General features: G+C 45.5%; 2 protein-coding genes across 3 annotated transcripts; both read right to left on the bottom strand.

Moving 5' to 3' along the window:
• Nucleotides 1–759: 759 nt before the first annotated feature.
• LOC311108189 (adenosine 5'-monophosphoramidase HINT3-like) lies at nucleotides 760–9,485 on the bottom strand (the record flags this gene model as incomplete). Its single annotated transcript, XM_084150808.1, has 5 exons — nucleotides 9,154–9,485; nucleotides 8,743–8,860; nucleotides 8,590–8,659; nucleotides 2,716–2,842; nucleotides 760–807 (listed from the first exon to the last, which is right to left on the bottom strand). Exons 1-5 carry the CDS (start codon nucleotides 9,289–9,291, stop codon nucleotides 760–762), a joined length of 501 nt encoding a protein of 166 aa, XP_084006934.1. The 5' UTR covers nucleotides 9,292–9,485.
• A 776-nt stretch (nucleotides 9,486–10,261) lies between these two features.
• On the bottom strand, nucleotides 10,262–16,183 carry LOC311115240 (nuclear receptor coactivator 7-like). Of its 2 annotated transcripts, XM_084157284.1 has the most exons (7): nucleotides 16,045–16,183; nucleotides 15,332–15,470; nucleotides 13,821–13,967; nucleotides 13,304–13,456; nucleotides 13,081–13,176; nucleotides 12,777–12,850; nucleotides 10,263–12,616 (listed from the first exon to the last, which is right to left on the bottom strand). In XM_084157284.1, the coding sequence occupies exons 1-7, from the start codon at nucleotides 16,068–16,070 to the stop codon at nucleotides 12,481–12,483; spliced, it is 771 nt and encodes a 256-aa protein (XP_084013410.1). In that variant the 5' UTR covers nucleotides 16,071–16,183; the 3' UTR covers nucleotides 10,263–12,480. The 2 variants fall into 2 exon arrangements, with proteins under 2 accessions (XP_084013411.1, XP_084013410.1); XM_084157285.1 differs by lacking the exons at nucleotides 15,332–15,470; nucleotides 16,045–16,183 and adding an exon at nucleotides 14,515–14,813 and having other exon boundaries at nucleotides 10,262–12,616.
• Between the last annotated feature and the right edge of the window lie 5,220 nt (nucleotides 16,184–21,403).

Below are 21,403 nucleotides of genomic sequence, written 5' to 3'. Positions count from 1 at the left end.
CTGACCACTTGACTGGGGCCTAAAAAAGCTCATACTTCTCATTACGTGTGTCTGCTTTCAGTTATTATACCTCATAATACGGGATCCTGTTGACAGTGACTGCATTGCGAATGGCACCCTATTCCCTATATATTGCACTACTTTTGAGCCCTATGGGAAAAGGGTGCCCTTTGGGATGCAAGCCAGTGGCACAATGCACATGCATTAGTCATCTTTATCAAAGGTATCCTGCAATGAGACTTACAGTATGTTTCCCAGTCCCAATACATCCCATTCACTTACCACTCTCAGGTCTCCTGGTTATGATCACTTAGGAATGCCTTTACGTTACTAATCGTTCTTTACATTAATAATGTAGCCTATACACAAACATGTATATTTGTATCACTTTTGATATCTTTCTTTACCAAGGGAAAAATGACTCCAAAATCATTCCAGTCATTACCATTTTATTTTCTGTACAACAAAAAAGAAAAGCGTAACTATTGGCCATTTTCACAAAAGTATTTAAAATAACAAGGAAGGAAAAAATATTTAGCTTAATTTCTGATTAGGCTGTTCAGCTTGATACTATAATTAAAAACCTCAGTTGAGTTGATTTGTACCATCATCACTAGTCTCACTGTAACCTGCTAGGGAGTTCAGTACACTCACACAGAGAACCACAGAGGGAGACCAGACCAGTCCTGACCTGCTCACTTCACTACCAGTAAGGTAACCCAGTCTCTCACTGGACCAGCCTAGACTGCAACCCAACACTCAGTTGGTCTCTCCCTTAGAGTTCAGCTGCTGAATCAACTGGTCTGCCTGCAGGAGACAAACACACATAGTACAGGAATAAATAAACGACAATTCATGGCTTCTTCATGGCTTTATGATGTCTGAATTGTCAGTCCATTGTCACGCTCATGTAGTGTATCTATAGGTAGAAAAACAAAGGCTCTTGCATGAGGTGAGAGCCTGCTAACCAACCTGTTGGGAATAGACTGATATGGGTGAGTGTCCCTGACATACTGTAAAGATGGCCATCCTTTAACCTGGGAAGACCCATATACACCGAAGGCAGACCCAGGTAAAAACAGGTTTCCTTGTCCGGTGTATTTGGGGCTTTAGTCACCTTCAGTCGTCTCATCCCAACAGATTTCCCCAGCCCAGTAGTCTCCACAGGGAGTTAATTGTCCATGAAAGCTGGCAGTGATAATGCAGAGAGATCAGTGTTGGCTGACTGACTCTTAACAGATGACAACACAACAGCCAGAGTAACAGAGAAAATAGCTGTTAGAAGAGTGAGGAACAATGGAGCTGTTCATCAGCTGCCAGACTAGAGTGTCTAACTCCATGTTTAAAAATAGAGCCCTCTTTCCCAAACAAATCAAATCAAATCAAATCAAATTTTATTGGTCACATGCGCCGAATACAACAGGTGCAGACATTGCAGTGAAATGCTTACTTACAGCCCTTAACCAACAGTGCATTTATTTTAAACAAAAAAAAGTAAGAATAAAAACAACAACAAAAAAAGTGTTGAGAAAAAAGAGCAGAAGTAAAATAAAGTGACAGTAGGGAGGCTATATATACAGGGGGGTACCGTTGCAGAGTCAATGTGCGGGGGCACCGGCTAGTTGAGGTAGTTGAGGTAATATGTACATGTGGGTAGAGTTAAAGTGACTATGCATAAATACTTAACAGAGTAGCAGCAGCGTAAAAAGGATGGGGGTGGGGGGGCAGTGCAAATAGTCCGGGTAGCCATGATTAGCTGTTCAGGAGTCTTATGGCTTGGGGGTAGAAGCTGTTGAGAAGTCTTTTGGACCTAGACTTGGCACTCCGGTACCGCTTGCCGTGCGGTAGCAGAGAGAACAGTCTATGACTAGGGTGGCTGGAGTCTTTGACAATTTTGAGGGCCTTCCTCTGACACCGCCTGGTATAGAGGTCCTGGATGGCAGGAAGCTTTGCCCCAGTGATGTACTGGGCCGTACGCACTACCCTCTGTAGTGCCTTGCGGTCAGAGGCCAAGCAGCTGCCATACCAGGCGGTGATGCAACCAGTCAGGATGCTCTCGATGGTGCAGCTGTAGAATTTTTTGAGGATCTGAGGACCCATGCCAAGTCTCCTGAGGGGGAATAGGCTTTGTCGTGCCCTCTTCACGACTGTCTTGGTGTGTTTGGACCATGATAGTTCATTGGTGATGTGGACACCAAGGAACTTGAAGCTCTCAACCTGTTCCACTACAGCCCCGTCGATGAGAATGGGGGCGTGCTCAGTCCTCTTTTTTTTCCTGTAGTCCACAATCATCTCCTTTGTCTTGGTCACGTTGAGGGAGAAGTTGTTGTCCTGGCACCACACGGCCAGATCTCTGACCTCCTCCCTATAGGCTGTCTCATCGTTGTCGGTGATCAGGCCTACCACTGTTGTGTCGTCGGCAAACTTAATGATGGTGTTGGAGTCGTGCCTGGCCATGCAGTCATGGGTGAACAGAGAGTACAGGAGGGGACTGAGCAACACCAGTTGATGTGTTGGTGTCCAGGTGCTGTCAAGGAAGCAAGGCAAGGAAAATGACTTTTCTTTCCCGACTTTGGTACTGTAAGGACACAGAACTTTATAGGTGGATAATATAACCACAGAACAGACACAATGTGGGGTAAATAGTGAAACATTTATCATACAAATTCTGTCAGTTAGCTACTGTACTACAATGGCCATTTGAAAGGGGCTAACCGTGACAAACCAATAGGAGTTGGGTCTGTAGAAGAGGCGGGACATGAAGCCCATCTGACTGGCGGGTGCCAACACATGGAGGTGCAGGTGAGAGACAGAACAGAATGAGGGCCAGTGGAAGCCAAACCTGTAGACAGAAGCAGACAATAATGTTTTGTTTTCTTGTCTCTGCATGATCTGCTGTGACAACAGCAGCATGTTTAAAATGCTAAAATCTACAGAATGCTGAATGTGATTTGCCGTTGTATGTCATTTCATTGAGCCAAACCCATCAACTATGCATGCATAGCAAATACGGTCTCAGTTGAAATAAATTTGGCCTATACAATTGGAGCCACTTGTTAAAAGGGCCGGGACGATACCAGTATTGTGACACTCGTTAGTATCGTGGCAAAGAAATAAAAATACAAAGTAGATTTAACTTATTTAGGAAAACAGCCCTAATGTTGTAAACAGACATCATTATGTTGTCATCTAGTCACATGTGTTCATTCTTCAAGCTATATCACACAATATTTTACATACAGCAGGTTTTTAAAGGACCAAAGAGTTTGGTCTGCTTTGTATTTCGTTTTTTGCCATGGAAAACATATCTTGTGTCAGGAGTGCTGTATGTGGAATGTGGTGCAGGAATCAGGCGCAGGACACAGAAGCTTAGTCCAACAGACTTTAGTAAAACAAAACAAGAAACAAGCCTCAACGAGCCCGGAGACGAGCGATTACGCAACACGCGTAAACTAACACAGAGCAAACTAATGCGCACACACGTGCGACAAACTCTCCTAAACAAAGGAGCAAAAACACACACAGTCAACAGACGACAGATGGAGCAATCACACACAACACATGACTAACAAAACGAGAACTTATAGGACACATAATAAACACTAAACGATAACAGTTGTACACAATCAGACAAAACCAAACGAACATCGAAAACATACAACGGTGGTAGCTAGTACTCCGGGGACGACAACCGCCGAAGTCTGCCCGAGCAAGGAGGAGGAGCAGCCTCGGCCGAAACCGTGACAGTACCCCCCCCTTGACGCGCGGCTCCAGCCGTGCGCCGACCCCGGCCTCGGGGACGACCAGGAGGACGCGGAGCAGGGAGCGTAGGGTGACTACGGTGGAACTCTGTCAGGAGAGACGGGTCTAGGATGTCCCTCCTCGGCACCCAGCACCGCTCCTCCGGGCCGTACCCCTCCCACTCCACAAGATATTGGAGACCCCCCATCCGACGTCTCGAATCTAAGATGGACCGAACTGTGTATGCCGGAGCCCCCTCGATGTCCAGTGGGGGCGGAGGAGTCTCTCTGATCTCATTGTCCTGGAGTGGACCAGCTACCACCGGCCTGAGAAGAGACACATGGAACGAGGGGTTAATATTCTTATACTCAATAGGCAGTAGTAACCTGTAACACACCTCGTTCAATCTCCTCAGGACTTTAAAAGGCCCTAAAAACCGCCGACCCAGCTTCCGGCAGGGCAGGCGGAGGGGTAGGTTTCTGGTCGAGAGCCAGACTCGATCTCCAGGTGCATACACCGGCCCCTCACTGCGGTGGAGATCGGCGCTCGCCTTTTGTCGACAGATGGCCCGCTGCAGATGGACGTGTGCAGCGTTCCACGTCTCCTCCGAGCGCCTTACCCACTCATCCACCGCAGGGGCCTCGATCTGGCTCTGATGCCACGGTGCCAGAACCGGCTGGTAACCTAACACATTGGAAAGGGGTTAGTTTGGTGGAGGAGTGGCGGAGAGAGTTCTGGGCCATCTCTGCCCAGGGAATATACCTCGCCCACTCCTCCGGCCGGCCCTGGCAATACGACCTCAGAAACCTACCCACATCCTGGTTCACACGTTCTACCTGCCCATTGCTCTCCGGGTGGTACCCCGAGGTAAGGCTCACCGAGACCCCCAAGCGCTCCATGAACGCTCTCCAGACTCGGGAGGTGAACTGGGGACCTCGATCAGACACTATATCCTCGGGTACCCCGTAATGCCGGAAGACGTGGGTGAATAGTGCCTCAGCGGTCTGTAAGGCAGTAGGAAGACCCGGCATTGGGAGTAGACGACAGGCTTTAGAGATCCACAACGACCAGTATAGTGGTATTCCCCTGAGAGGGGGGAAGGTCTGAAACAAAATCCACCGAGAGGTGAGACCAGGGTCGTTGTGGAACGGGCAGGGGTTGTAACTTACCCCTGGGCAGATGTCGGGGCGCCTTACACTGGGCGCACACCGAACAGGAGGAGACATAGACCCTCACATCCCTGGCTAACGTTGGCCACCAGTACTTAGCGCTAAGGCAGTGCACTGTCCGGCCAATACCTGGATGTCCAGAGGAGGGTGACGTGTGAGCCCAATAAATAAGTCGATCCCGAACCTCGAGCGGAACGTACGTCCGACCCACCGGACACTGTGGAGGGCTAGGGTCGGTACGCAACGCCCGCTCAATTTCAGCATCGACCTCCCACACTACCGGTGCCACTAGACAAGACTCCGACAGTATGGGAGTGGGTTCAACGGACCTCTCCTCTGTGTCATACCGCCGGGACAGGGCGTCTGCCTTACCGTTCTGGGACCCAGGGATGTACGTGATCTTAAATACAAACCGGGTTAGAAACATGTTCCACCGAGCCTGGCGAGGGTTCAGTCTCCTAGCTGCCCGAATGTACTCCAGGTTACGGTGGGCAGTCAAAATGAGGAAAGGGTGTTGAGCCCCCTCAAGCCAATGCCTCCACACCTTTAGGGCTTGAACCACGGCTAACAGCTCCCTGTCACCTACGTCATAATTACGCTCCGCCGGGCTGAGCTTTTTGGAGTAAAAAGCACAGGGGCGGAGTTTAGGTGGCGTGCCGGACCGTTGAGATAGCACGGCCCCTATACCGGCCTCAGACGCGTCCACCTCTACCTGAAATGGTAAGGCAGGATCCGGATGCGCAAGCACCGGAGCCGAAGTAAACAGGGCCTTCAGTCTCCCAAAAGCCCTGTCCGCTTCCACTGACCACTGCATGCGCACCGGGCCCCCCTTCAGAAGAGACGTTATGGGAGCTGCCACCTGTCCAAAACCCCGGATAAACCTCCGGTAGTAATTCGCAAAACCCAAGAACTGCTGCACCTCTTTAACGGTGGTTGGGATTTGCCAATTACGTACGGCTGACACCCGGTCAACCTCCATCTTCACCCCTGACGCGGACAACTGATAACCCAGAAAGGAGACCAACTCCTGGAAAAACAGACATTTCTCTGCCTTGACATACAGGTCGTGCTCCAACAGCCTACCCAACACTCGACGCACCAGGGCTACATGCTCGGCTCGGGTAGACGAGTACACCAGGATGTCATCTATGTACACGACCACACCCTGTCCCTGCATGTCCCGGAAGATCTCATCCACGAAGGATTGGAAGACTGAAGGAGCATTCATCAACCCGTATGGCATGACGAGATACTCGTAATGACCCGAGGTGGTACTAAATGCCGTCTTCCATTCATCGCCCTCCCTAATGCGCACCAAGTTATATGCGCTCCTGAGATCCAGTTTTGTGAAGAAACGGGCTCCGTGCAAAGACTCTGTCATAGTCGCAATCAGAGGGAGTGGATAACTGTACTTCACAGTGATCTGATTGAGACTACGGTAATCAATGCACGGGCGCAACCCTCCATCCTTTTTCTTCACAAAAAAGAAGCTTGAGGACACAGGAGAAGTGGAGGGCCGTATGTATCCTTGTCTCAGAGATTCGGCAATGTAAGTCTCCATAGCCCTCTTCTCCTCTTGGGACAGAGGATACACATGGCTCCGTGGAAGCGCTGCTCCTGCCTGGAGGTCTATCGCACAGTCCCCCTGTCTATGAGGAGGCAAACGCGTCGCCCTCGATTTACTGAACACAAGTGCCAAATCCTCATACTCAGTGGGAATGCGCAGTGAGGACACCTGGTTTGGACTCTCCACCGAGGTCGCCCCCACGGAAACACCCAAACATCGCCCCTCACACTGGGCAGACCACTCCTTAAGAGCCCTCTGTTGCCACGAAATAGACGGATTATGGGTACTCAACCAGGGAATTCCCAGCACCACCGGATACGCAGGAGAGTCGATCAGATATAGCTGGATAGTTTCCTCATGACCCCCCTGCGTACACATCCTAAGTGGCGCTGTGACCTCCCTGATCAACCCCGATCCCAACGGACGGCTATCTAGGGCATGAACGGGAAATGGGACGTCAACAGGAAGAAGGGGAATCCCTAATTCTAAACAAAACATTCGATCAACAAAATTCCCAGCTGCGCCTGAATCTACTAGCGCCTTATGATGGGAATGAGGTGCTGCCTGTGGAAATCGCACAGATATACAGAAGTGCACAACAGAGAGCTCTGGGTAAGTGGAACGCCTACTCACCTGGAAGGACTCCCCAGTGCGTGGCCTGCCGTCTTCTCCCCTAGGAGACCCTCCCCAGCACCTAGCCGCGGTGTGTCCTCCACGGCCACAGTTGGTGCAGGGGACGGCCCCCCTCGTGCTCCTTCCCCTCCTCTCTCTAGCGCCAGCACCCCCGAGCTCCATAGGGCTCGGCTCGGAGGTGCTGGAGGGTGGAATGGACGAACCCCACTCGGAACGTCCGCGGGTGGCCAGCAGGGTGTCCAGCCGGATGGACATGTCCACCAACTGGTCGAACGTGAGGCTGGTATCCCTGCAGGCCAGCTCTCGACGGACGTCCTCCCGTAGACTACAACGGTAGTGATCGATGAGGGCCCGCTCATTCCACCCTGCATCCGCCGCTAGAGTCCGGAATTCTAAAGCGAACTCCTGGGCGTTCCTCTTCCCCTGCCGGAAGTAGAATAGACGCTTCCCCGCCGCCTTCCCCTCAGGTGGATCATCGAACACGGCCTTGAAGCGGCGGGAGAACTCCGCGTATGTGATCGTGGCGGCGTCTATCCTCCTCCATTCGGCGTTGGCCCACTCCAACGCCTTGCCGGTGAGACAGGAGATGAGGGCGGAAACGCTCTCGTGTCCCAAGGGCGCCGGGTGTACGGTGGCCAGGTAGAGTTCCACCTGCAGGAGGAACCCCTGACACCCGGCAGCGGTGCCATCATACGCCCTCGGGAGCGAGAGCCGAATCCCACTGGGTTCCGGAGCTTGGATGGGCGGACTGGCCGATGGTGATGGCAAGGTAGGTGGAGGTGTGGGTGTCCCTCTGTTATCCCATCGGTGCAGAGTGTCGATAACTTCCTGAAGGGCGGTCCCGATGCGAAGGATCTGGTCGTTCTGTTCGCGGACGCGCTCCTCCAGTGACTCGGGTGCTGCTGCTGCGCCTGCTGATTCCATCGTTGGTGTGTGATTCTGTCAGGAGTGCTGTATGTGGAATGTGGTGCAGGAATCAGGCGCAGGACACAGAAGCTTAGTCCAACAGACTTTAGTAAAACAAAACAAGAAACAAGCCTCAACGAGCCCGGAGACGAGCGATTACGCAACACGCGTAAACTAACACAGAGCAAACTAACGCGCACACACGTGCGACAAACTCTCCTAAACAAAGGAGCAAAAACACGCACAGTCAACAGACGACAGATGGAGCAATCACACACAACACATGACTAACAAAACGAGAACTTATAGGACACATAATAAACACTAAACGATAACAGGTGTACACAATCAGACAAAACCAAACGAACATCGAAAACATACAACAGTGGTAGCTAGTACTCCGGGGACGACGACCGCCGAAGTCTGCCCGAGCAAGGAGGAGGAGCAGCCTCGGCCGAAACCGTGACATCTTGATACTGGTATTGTCACAGCCCTAATAATATCTGAAGATTGAGAAACGCTCCTTCATTTGAATCATGTGACATTGGCTGGAGTGAATGTTGGTCATCATACCTGACATCGCTGAGGTCTAAGACATTGTTCTTCTTGAGGATCTCCATCCCTGTCTCCACCATCTTTTTTACTGATCACAGACACAGCAGAATAATCAGTCCACACACACACACACACACACACTACTTAAAACTGGACTTTAAAATTGCATACCTAATGACACGTGCTCTTTACTGAGTGATTTACAGTTTCCAACATGTCTCGTGGGCACAACCAGGTAGTGATGGGGAGCTCCGGGCTTGATGTCCCTGAAGCACGAGATCTCCTCGTCCTGTCAAGCAACCCAAAGACATGGGGTGGTCACTAGCTGGTTTAACTAGGACGTCCGTCACAATCAGCATTGTTTTCAGTTTGGAAGCTAACCTGCCTAAAAACGGTATTTGGGGGATCAATAATGTATATTGTTTCCAAATAGCTATGGAAATATGATCATGGAACAAAGGGGATAATGGATTAGCTCAAATGAGATGTCATTATCTGTCAGTGGTCATCATCGTCGCTGTTTTCTGACAACGTAGCCTAGCTAGCTAGTTTGTTTAGTGTCAATAATTCACTCATACTTACAACATGAAGAAGCTCCGTGCCCGTCTCATTGTTGACAACCTTGCAGAATATGCATTTCTTGTCGTATCCTTCGCCTCGACCTAGGTTTGTTTTAGAAATATAAACATTTGTAGGTTCTGACCCCTCGTTGGTTGCCATATTTATTGGTCGTTACAACAGCTACAGAGTCATAAACCCCGCCTATTTCTACAATTTATTTTCATAAAATGTGATTTAAAACCTAACCTTAACCACACTGCTAATGCTAACCTTATGCCTAGCCAATTTTGACTTTGTGGCTGTGGGAACTAGTGGAAACCATATTGTCGGTGAGACTGGGACCTGTCATCATCGAAGGAATACAAGTGGATCAAGCGGTTATCGTCATCGAGTCGAAGGGAAAAGCAAACAATTACCGAACTTGGCAGTACGCACTAATTACCACCTGATAGCGGCAATGAAACACCTCCCTCACTGAATCAGTCTAGATAAAAAAGTCATTTAGCAGATAGGCTTTTTTATTTTCTGCCACTTCTTCAACATTTATAAGTCAATGCAACGGTTATATTGCATTTTTGTATTTGCCCAAATTATTTGAAGATGGGATTTTTTAAGCCATTTTCGTGAAATTTGAATGATCCCTATCAATGTGCTGCAGCAGCTGCCAGACCTAGGAAAAGAACGATACAGATTCACTTATTTATTTTTCTTTCTGACTCATGGCTGCAACTTTGAACTGGTCATAGTCTTTAGCTTAGTTTATCTAACTCCTCTTTACTATTTACAGTAAAGATGTGCTCAACTTAGGTATTTTGTATTTTATTTGGATCAGCATTAGCTGTTGCAAAAGCACATTATGCTGCCTTATATGTAGGCCTAGCTTTTGAGATTGCAGTTGTCATTTTCATTAAACAAACATCCTTTCTTTGACAGTACAACAAGATGTAAATAAATGCTGTGACATTTTATAATTTATTTCAAAGCCAATACTTGTACAATTACTTATGTGTGATTACTGAGGTGGCCTTAGGCTACCTATTGCTAGCTTCATTTCAACATTCAGAAAGGACTGGGTAATCTAGCATGATATTTCAAACTACTGGGTTAATCTAAAACATGTAATATGTCCTTTTGTTATCGTAAATCTTGCTTTTATATTGTTTTTAATTAGATTAATATTAGTTTTACTATTTCAGGCAATGATGCTTATTGAGTTTATAACAATCAGTCACATAATCACACAGTTTTAAATAACTTTTTTGTCACCTGGAAATACAGGATTTTAATAAGGAACCATTAACAGTGCCAGCACTGTACAGCACACATACAGAAAAACATACATCATTGCAGACTCAACAGAACAAAGCAAACAAAACACAATACTTCCCTGGATAACATTTCTTTCAATATATCTATATATAATGTTATAGCAAATATAAAAAAACATCAAGGGAATGTGAAAAAGACGGCAAATTAAAACAATTGGTCTATCTTATATCCAACTTTCATATTCTCTTTTAGAAATGTAAGAGAACATTTAACATAGGATTTAAACCCATACCTTTAGTACAAACCATTAGAGGCCACAGGTGAATGGACTTGCAGGTATTTCTAAAGGTTTTATTTCCACAGGTGCCTTTAGCAGCTCTAAGAGACAGTACTCTGCCTGAGTAGTTGTGTGTGGACCTGAATGTTGTGTGTGTGAGGAATCCCTAGTGGGCATCTGATGTTATACCCTTGTAACACAGACAAATAAATAAATACAAAATAGTAGTTTAAATTAGTTGGGTAGTTCAGTAGTGTGTTCATCTTAGCCTCTATAAAGTTTAAAGCTTATGATGGAATTGTAATGAGAATAGGATCTTACTCTAAAATGGGCTTTGGTTTGTAAATGCTGTCCATAACAAAGGATTGATGGAGGGTTTAAAGCTTAGATGTTTAGAACCAGTTGTAATGCTGGTATTGGACAGAGCTTGTTCAGTAGCAGTTATTGAGCAGCAAACAGTAGGACCCTGTAAAACAGCCTGTCTATCTCTCACCATACAGTCCTCAGTTAACCAGGCAAAACACAGATAAAACCTGAGTTAATGCTGGTATAATAGGTTACGCACTGGTAAAACCAGCCTAAAAGTCACTAGACCAGGTTATACATAGGTCAAACCCAGGGGAGATAGACTGCTCCCTCTCATTCAAGGCCAACCACAGTACTGCCTTGATTGCAGCACACAGGATCCCCATTATTTTTAATTATTTGTTTATTTAACTTTTCTTTAACTAGGCAAGTCAGTTAAGAACAAATTCTTATTTACAATGATGGCCTACCCCGGCCAAACCCGGACGTCGCTGGGCCAATTGTGTGCCACCCCCAATCACAGCCAGATTGTGATACAGCCTGGAATCAAACCAGGGTCTGTAGTGACGCCTCTAGCACTGAGATGCAGTGCCTTAGACCGCTGCGCCACTCGGGAGCCCAAATTATATTGAATGGGAAGATGGCAATCTTCATGGTCAATCTTCGTGTAAATAAAAAAAAAAAAAAAAAAAAAAAATTGTACTAATAATTGCTTATATTACACCATATGTATGTGCTTGAACCGATTATTTTAAACTCGCACACAGAATAAGTTATTACATTTACATTTTAGTCATTTAGTAGACGCTCTTATCCAGAGCGACTTACAGTTAGTGAGTGCATACATTTTTCATACTGGCCCCCCGTGGGAATTGAACCCACAACCCTGGCATTGCAAGCACTATGCTCTACCAACTGAGCTACAGGACATTACCCCATTCTGCCTTTAAAGTGAAATACTCAATGAGAGGGGGCAGTACTGAGCTAGCCTGCAACGTCACTTTCTGGAGTAGCTCAAACTAAGCACGTTATGCCTACGTAATTCTCCCACGTGAGACGCCATCATAACGGACTTCCTTGGCTTCAAATGCACTATTGAGTTTTCACATAGGAATTACATTTTACATTTGAGTCATTTAGCAGACGCTCTTATCCAGAGCAACTTACAGTTAGTGAGTGCATATATTTTTCATACTGGCCCCCCGTGGGAATCGAACCCACAACCCTGGCGTTGCAAGCGCCATGCTCTACCAACTGAGCTACAGGAGGCTACAATGACTGGTGTCACATGATTGATGGCTTTGTCCATTCATATACAATCACTGGATAAACCAAGCTTACTGTACTAGGCTTACTGTACTCTAACCGCTTGAACACAGGCTAAACCTCACGGAACACAAGTAAAGCCATGTTGTAAACCATAGATAGATAGACATGGCTCTGGCTTTTTTCTCTCTCTCTTTTCCGCTTCTGAGTCTCTCAGTGTCTCGCTCTGTTCACTGGACTGTCCAGACCTCCAGGTCCTGCACTGTGAAGTCTTGCTGGGTAGACAGGGGCTGGTTGTTGAAGGTGTGACAGGCGTAGCTGGCACCGTGGTACAGATCAGCATCCAGCCACAGGCCAAAACGCCCCCTAGAGGTCAACAAGAGAAACATATATCAGACCAGAGCCAAAGGATGTGGTTTAGCCTATCTGATCTGTAGACATCAATGAGTTTGTGGAAGCTAACTAGATGTACTTTTAGATGATAATGGGTTAGGTATTTCTAATAAAGGAAATTCTGAACACTTACCCTCCTCCACCAATCTGTAGAGAGTCCATATGGCCCCTGATGAAGTACGAGTTCTCACCACTCCACCTGTATGCCTGTGTGAAGAGAGAGGTGTCAGATTAAAGCCACCCATCACAACCGTCAGGTGAATGATACTGTGAAGTGGATCACAGCCTCTTAACTACAAAGACAGGGGCTGTCTCTGAAATGACACCCTATTGCCTATAGTACAAACGTAAGCTCTGGTCAAACGTAGAAGTGGACTATATAGTGCATAGGATGCCATTTTGGACAAAGCCGTGCACACAACAGTATGCAGTGTTACCTTGAATTCAGGGTCGAAGCTGTAGACAAAAGTCTCTCCTGTTCCATAGCAACAGTCACTCACTCTGAAGGGATGGGAGGAGAAGGCACCAAACACCTGAGAGAGAGGAAAACAAACCTATTAGCATTTTACTGGGATGTAATAACAATGTAATAGCAGTACATGGATGTAATAGTATGTTAGATGTCAGTCATGTAGAACAGTGTGTTGTTGAGATGTCTACCTTTTTTTCCATGTCTTTGATGACCAGAAGCACAGGACTGTCGATTTGGGCCATTTGCCTGTACAGAGTCTTCAGGCTGGTGCCATGAATGGCTGTGCTGTAGACCAGATTCCATGGATACCCCTGTGTCCTTGCTGGCATGTGATTGGCTAGCTGTGGGTTTCAGAAACAGAGGATGATATGGAGGATGAGGAAAGGTCCCATTTAAACTCACATGTCAAAGCTGTGTATTGCTGAGATGAGTATGTGCACTTTAATTGCCCGGAACAAAAAAAAATTCCCATATTTAGCTTTGTACATATCAAACAAACCAAAGCACTAAGTTCCTCCCATGAGCTGGCAGTGTAGCTTATATAGTGCTGTGAGATGATTGCTTTACTTTTACTTTACATGTACTACACTTCATTAGGTTTATTTGACAGGTACAAAGCACCTTCATCAACATTTATGTAAATGTGCCAGAATTGACTGTATTAGCCACAGTGTTTTATTGTAGTGTAGTTTAACAGTAACTCACACTCTCAATGTGGTGGTCATTGAGGAGCTGGCTGTGGTTTCTGAGAACAGGAAGCAAGTCCTCAGGTTCCTCGTCCTCAGAGCGGTTACTCTCCACTGAGCTGCACACACTCCGTCGACGCTTCACTGAATCCTTCACTGTGATGATCTGCAAGGAAATAACCACAAACTCTGTTAAGTGGAAAGTTCACCCAAATTACAAAATGACATACTGGTTATGTCCCCGATATTATACATTTTCGCTTTCATGTTCAAATTATCTTAAAGTAACTTTATTAAGGTACACAATCAATTTCAGACACTTTGGGATGATTTGGACATGAAACCACATCTCTGTTAAAACACACTATTTTTCTCTCTGCTGTGAGTTTCTTAACCACACTGATATTGTAAAACATAAGGCTGAGTGCTTAACTGACTCAAACACAAACACACATAAAACATGAAATTACACCCACAATCAGTACTAGTGAGGGAGGGTGGGTGATAAAAGACTAAATACAATAATTTCTTCAACCCTTCTATCACCAAGAAATTAAAATTTTTGCAGACCACCCTAAAACTACTCTTCACAGATTTAGGTCATACTAAAGGTGTGTTTCTAAAAATACGAACAAAAACGGCATACATACTAGTACATTATCTCACGCTAAACATGACAATTTACAAAAATCAGAGTATAGTTAGCAACCCACCTGTACATATGGCTCCATACCTTTGTTTACAAAGTAAAGCACCTTTATGTTCTCCTGCATTGATCTCATGTTTACTAATATTCCTCTTAGTCTAACACAACTCATGTATACTAATAATGTAACACAATAGCCTCAGTATATGATACTGTATGTACCACAGGCACAGGCAAGAGTGTGAACTGATAACCTGTATCCACCCATCAAATGCTCTCTCTTACTTCATTCAACTTCCATACCCCTAAATCTCATTGGCTGATAGCAGCCCTGCTTGTGGAAACCTTAGTTTTGTGTTTCAGATTCCTTTCTCAAAAAGCAGGATGGCAGTTGCAGCAAACTGAATTACGGGAAGTATGCCCATATATGGGGTTTTCGCCAGGTTTGAGCTAACTGTCAAAATACGTCATGGTTTTACTCATGGCAGTGAGCCAACAATTCTGTAGCCTGGGTACTAGTCTGTGTTTGCTAACCTTCCACTCCTTGTACTCCGTGCCATATGCCAAACATGTTTAGCATATGAGAAGAAGTGGCAAAGAGTAAAATGTTAGGAGAAGAAGACTGGTACCAAAATGGCTAACAAAATGGCTAATAAATCTGTGCCTTGCAGCAACAATAGTTCATAGATATTTCATCACAACGAACCTAACCTGGATAATTAAATGTCAAATAAAAATAGTTTCAAACTTGCTTAAATCTATTATTTAATACTTGTATAGTTTGTCTAATCCATTATTTATAATGAGAAACTGCTCTCATTGCATTAGAGATAGAGGTGGTTGAATGCAATGCCACATCTTTAGATCCTTGAGTCAGAACTCACCTCCCAGTTTCTGGCGGCAGGGGCAGCAGGGTCGTGGAATAACTTGTCAATCACAGCTAGCTTGTCGTTCTCCACTACCAGGTAGCGGGGATTCTTGCAGTGTCTAATGTTGTTGTCCTTGGTGTAGAGGTGGTCAACCCTGAGGAGGCAATCACATACAAAATACATAAATATATTGTTTATGTACTTCATATTATGTAATATATGTTTCACCAAACACCCACACACTCCTCTTCAATATGATTGAAACACAATCTAATCTAACAACCACAAGCCAGAAATCTTTAAACAAGCCTAAAGTGAACCAATTTCTGCATGGAAAAACAAGTATTTTAGCTTCTTCCCAGAAATAACTCTTACAGGAAAAAGCTAATTAAGGGTCCAACTATATGATTACAGCCCATTGGAATGCCACTATCATATCATACGTAGCCTCTACTTGTGGCTCACCACCCACATGCATTTTGTTGCATGAGCAATAACAAGACTTGAAGCCTCATGCAGAAGAGGCTGGAGCTGAAGATGACACAGACCTAGCTATTCCCACGATCAAGAAAATCCCCAAAAGCTGCAATATCAAAATCCCTCCTATTGCCCTTGTTAAATTACATTTTTAACCTGGCAAAGAAAGGGCAAGATTTGTCTTTACAAAACCCTTATTTCTCCAAATCAAGCGTCCAGGTTTGGTATCCATAGTAAATATTGTGACTTACTCTTCGACGCTGTAAGCGACTCCCATGGTGAATAGTAGCTGGGGTAGAAAGGAGGTGCTGGAGGTGGAAAAGGAGGTAAAGAAGTCGGGATGACGTGGTAAAGATGAGAGCGGATGGTCTGGAGGCTCAGTGCTTTAACAGCATGTCCACGCCGTCTCAGCCATCAGGCCTCTTATACTCCAGCGTTCCCTTAGATAAGCCCCTTTCACCATAAAACCCTCCCTTAAGGTCCTTCAAGGCCACCTGGCATGGAGGATTTCACAATGGCGTCAGATAGCCTCTGTGACACATTAACTTGACTTGCTATGCCTCTCTGGGCTGGATCTGGGTCAGTAAATGACCGTGTCAATTCCCTGTCACAGAGACGCTAATTTCCAAACAGATAAAGGTCTGGCTGACGGACACTGTCTATCTCTGTCTCTTTTCCTGATACTTTTGTTTTATTGCAATCAGCACTCTATTGTGTGAAACACAGCCAGTCCCAATTGACTCCCTACCACTTCACTTTGGCCCTAACCCTTCAAGGTGTGCAGATCTGTAAGGTGGAAGCAATATGGTGGAAGCGCCACCACTACATTGCTTATACCTATCCAGACCCTGTACAGAGTCTTCAGATCTCCAAGAGTTAGTGTCAAGAGGAAGGGATAAGGAGCAAATTGGAAACTCTGTCTAAAAGTAAGCCAGGGGTCACAGTGGAGGCCAAGAGGTTACACAACAGTTGCCAACCATAGGATGGAAGAAATCCATATCAGACTGCGTGGGGGCTGATTATACAGACACACATGGAGGGTCGATGGTCGATGGTGTTGCACATTTACATGACTATGTGAAATTTATTTTATTTCGTGAAATATTGACAATTCTTCCATGAGTGAAAAACATGAATCATGCCCAATAGACAGCAGTGAGTTAAATATCTACTGTAATCTACTGGTACCTACTGTATATTAAAAAGAAAATGCAGACTGAGCTATCAATCTGGTATAGTGTGTGCCCTTTCCAGGATAACTGCTTAATAGTTACTGTTTGTACTGTACCTGTTTGACAACTTTCACTTGGCAGTGAAGCCTCTAGTACTTGCTTCAACTCTCCTCCAATTCATGCAAATCCGCTCTCTGCCTCAGCATGTTCAAGACGAGCCATGGAAAAATCCCACATGGACCTGGGCATGCTAAATGCATCCTTATTGCATTTAACTACTAAATGCAACTAATTGAATGGCCGTTTTGGGATCGTGTACAAAATGCAAATCAGGCAATAAGTATTTAAGCGAAAATGTGTATATTTAAATGGGAGATGGGGAAGAAGGTCATGGTATGTCTTTAGTTTGGTTTGTTGTGGTAGACTGCTGTAGACCCTGTGGTAGGCCCTCTATCAAAAACAATAGAGTAGAAGGATGAGGAATTATCATCCAGAATACAAACAGAGCTTGACACTTTATCAGACCATTATCACCGAGACTTTGACTGGACTTAGGGACATTACATGTAAGAACCATTGAAACTTTGTATAGCGCAACCCCAATCAATGAAACCCATTGATTAACAAAAACGTACTGTTTCACACAGAGGTTATCATTCCAACTCTTATTGTGTGTTTTCATGTCAATAGTGGTGCGTGTCTGAGTGATAATAGGCAGTAGAAAACATTTGTCTATCACTCCTAACTTGTGTCAGTCAGTCTTACCTGCTGTAAATTGTGTAGGTGACGAATAACTGTTGATTTGGGATGGGAGAGCTACAGTAGGGTTCACACACAGGTCACAGACTCTACAGAGGTGTCAGAGAACTAATATGGTTACTAGGCTACCATGTGAAAACAAAACTGTGAGGAGAATATTGACCGTTCAAAAGGTTTTGAAAGAGAAAACAGCATTCATTGGTAAAGGGCAAAGCTGCAGGTGTCAGCCCTCTTTAAAGATGGACACCTGATGTCCACCTGTTCACTGACAGATGTTAACAAAGAGGAACTGCCTTACTGTAAAACAAAACTGTACTACTGTATCCTCTGATAGGGAGTTGTCTATTCATCCTATATATGCATGCAAATACCCATTTTATGAGGATTGAATTAAATGCAGAAGTACTATCCACCTAAAAGCATGCTGCCATTCAACTGTCAAATATTGACAGTGTGTCACGCCCTGACATATGGGACTCTGGTATGTTGAGTCAGGGTGTGGTGTTCTATGTTGTGTTTTCTATGTTTTCATTCTAGGATTGTATGTCTATGTTTGGCCGGGTGTGATTCAAAATCAGAGACAGCTGTCGCTCGTTGTCTCTGATTGGGGATCATACTTAGGCAGCCTATTGGCACTCGTTAGTTGTGGGATCTTGTTCTGTGAGTAGGCTTGTTTTGTGTTTAGCCTTAGGAATTCACGTTTCGTTTGTTTGTTGTTTTGTAGTGTGTTTATTCGGTAAATAAACATGGATGCATTTCACGCTGTGCCTTGGTCTGACCCGTCCTTAAACGAATGTGACAGAAGATCCCACCAAACACGGACCAAGCAGTGAACACCCTGGACACAGGTGGGTGTCTATCTCAGTTCTGCCATTTCAGTCTGTCACAAGCCACCCATTAAGGAAAGGGGATATCTAGTTAGTTGCACAACTGAATGCATTCAACCGAAATGTGTCTTCCGCGTTTCACCCAACCCCTCTGAATCAGAGAGGTGCGGGGAACTGCCTTAATTGATGTCATCGGTGCCCGGGGAGCAGTTGTTGGTGGGGTTAACTGCCTTGCTCAAGGACAGAACGGCAGATTTTTCCATCTTGCCGGCTCTGAGATTTGAACAAGCAACCTTCCGGTTACTGTCCCAACACTCTAACCACTAGGCTCCTTCACCAGCAAGAGGTTCCCAGTTTGAGCGTATGCAAAAAGTTGAACATTTGGGCCAAGTGATAAAGTTTGTACTTTTTCTTCAGTAGGCCTAAATATAGCTTAGCTTGTACATGCTGTAGTTTCATGTATCTCTTTCTCAGTTTGCTGCAGCAGTGGAACATTTTTCATTACCAAGACAACTCTGGGCCCGTTATAGAGAGGAGTCACCCTCACCTGTCCTGCTATAAGGCACAAGAGAAGAACTTGTTGAGTTCTATTACACCAGCCTTCGCTTTGGCTCCCCCTCCTGTCCAGCTCAGGCGTATGGCGTCACCGGCCTTCTAGCTGCTGCCGAACCTGCTGCTGGCAAACGCCCTTCACTCATCAACCCCGGACTTGTCTCGTCATCATTACACACACCTGCTTCCAATCCCCACTCTATCACTGTATATATACTCCCTCTGTCATTTGTCTTTGTCGGTCATTGTAAATGTTGCTTGTTTTCCTGAGAGGAATCTCTCCTACTATTTCCTGAGTACTTTATATTTTGCACTGTGGGTTTCGTACCGCTTAAGCTATGGTGCTTTAATTAATTCAGTAGTTATAAACCTGCGACTGCCTCCTGCCTACGCCTCTCTACAATTGTGACAAGTTGAACCAGTTAATTTTGGGTGACGTAGAACTGCACGGCTAGTGTCCTAGGCCCCACAGAGCAGCAGTAAAACGACAACAATAGCAGCCACCTAATCCTGACCTGGTTACCTTAAACTCACCCAGATGACAATACACTACATATCTCAAATATTCATTTCCAGATTGGTTCCAATGAGGGATCCAACCACTTTCAGCAGTTCTTGAATAAGAGAGTTGACACAAAAGGACCATGACGTAGCGTAGATTCAGATGGCTGTGCAGATAAACTTGGTAATACTGTATTACTTTAGCTTGGCTGGTTGAACCAGACTTGATAAGTAAAGAAGTAAAATAATGGTGAGGGCAGTGTTCAGTCTGGTTTAACCAGGTAAGCACAGATGTATTATCTTAATTTGATCCAAATTTTCCTGCACCTAAGGAAATTCAAATGTGCCTCTTGATTTACATACATTTACGAAAAAACTGCAGTTTTCTTTCTCTTTCGCTCTCTCAAATGCTAAAGCACCAGACAGAATAAATGTCCTACTACTGTAGGTCCTACTGCTGCGACATTCAAATATACAGAAATGTATCTGAAATGCGGCCATACACATCAATAACCGTTGTTTTATATAGCTTAATAACACAATATTTATATTGTTCTCCACTACGCCATACAAGTGTAAATGAAATGCAGCCATCGGCTACACCTAAACTATAGCCTACTGTAGCCTATCCAAAACTAATTTCCCGTTAGAAAATATCACTTTTTTTTAAATAATCAAATCCTCCTGCTGCAGGATTATTTTATTCCTGTGACGAAACTAGTCAAATTAAGATCTGACACCTGTATTTCTTCCCTTCATACACTAAACCACAGCAAACTGTTCGCATGGAAAAGCAAGTCTGCTACAGTCAGCATCAAATCAACAATGCAGAGTTAAAGATAAAGATTATATATATATATATATATATATATATATATATATATACACTGCTCAAAAAAATAAAGGGAACACTTTAACAACACAATGTAACTCCAAGTCAATCACACTTCTGAGAAATTAAACTGTCCACTTATGAATCAACACTGATTGACAATAAATTTCACATGCTGTTATGCAAATGATAGACAACAGGTGGAAATTATAGGCAATTAGCAAGACACCCCCAATAAAGGACTGGTTTTGCAGGTGGTGACCACAGACCACTTCTCAGTTCCTATGCTTCCTGGCTGATGTTTTGGTCACTTTTGAATGCTGGCGGTGCTTTCACTCTAGTGGTAACATGAGACGGAGTCTACAACCCACACAAGTGGCTCAGGTAGTGCAGCTCATCCAGGATGGCACATCAATGCGAGCTGTGGCAAGAAGGTTTGCTGTGTCTGCCAGCGTAGTGTCCAGAGCATGGAGGCGCTACCAGGAGACAGGCCAGTACATCAGGAGACGTGGAGGAGGCCGTAGGAGGGCAACAACCCAGCAGCAGGACTGCTACCTCCGCCTTTGTGCAAGGAGGAGCAGGAGGAGCACTATCAGAGCCCTGCAAAATGACCTCCAGCAGGCCACAAATGTGCATGTGTCTGCTCAAACGGTCAGAAACAGACTCCATGAGTGTGGTATGAGGGCCCGACGTCCACAGGTGGGGGTTGTGCTTACAGCCCAACACCGTGCAGGACGTTTGGCATTTGCCAGAGAACACCAAGATTGGCAAATTCGCCACTGGCGCCCTGTGCTCTTCACAGATGAAAGCAGGTTCACACTGAGCACGTGACAGACGTGACAGAGTCTGGAGACGCCGTGGAGAACGTTCTGCTGCCTGCAACATCCTCCAGCATGACCGGTTTGGCGGTGGGTCAGTCATGGTGTAGGGTGGCATTTCTTTGGGGGGCCGCACAGCCCTCCATGTG

Source organism: Coregonus lavaretus (assembly GCF_964263955.1).
Source record: "Coregonus lavaretus genome assembly, chromosome: 3".
Classification (NCBI taxonomy): domain Eukaryota; kingdom Metazoa; phylum Chordata; class Actinopteri; order Salmoniformes; family Salmonidae; genus Coregonus; species Coregonus lavaretus.
This window is presented reverse-complemented; position numbering and strand designations above follow the sequence as displayed.

Bases quoted from the DNA above. Each gene is read 5' to 3' on its own strand.
- LOC311115240 (XM_084157284.1), bottom strand. From the start codon at position 16,070: ATGGGAGTCGCTTACAGCGTCGAAGA. The intron at 13,457-13,820 runs GTGAGTTACTGT...TGAAACCCACAG, and splicing joins ATGACCACCACATTGAGAGT to CTAGCCAATCACATGCCAGC. The intron at 13,177-13,303 runs GTAGACATCTCA...CCTCTCTCTCAG, and splicing joins TCAAAGACATGGAAAAAAAG to GTGTTTGGTGCCTTCTCCTC.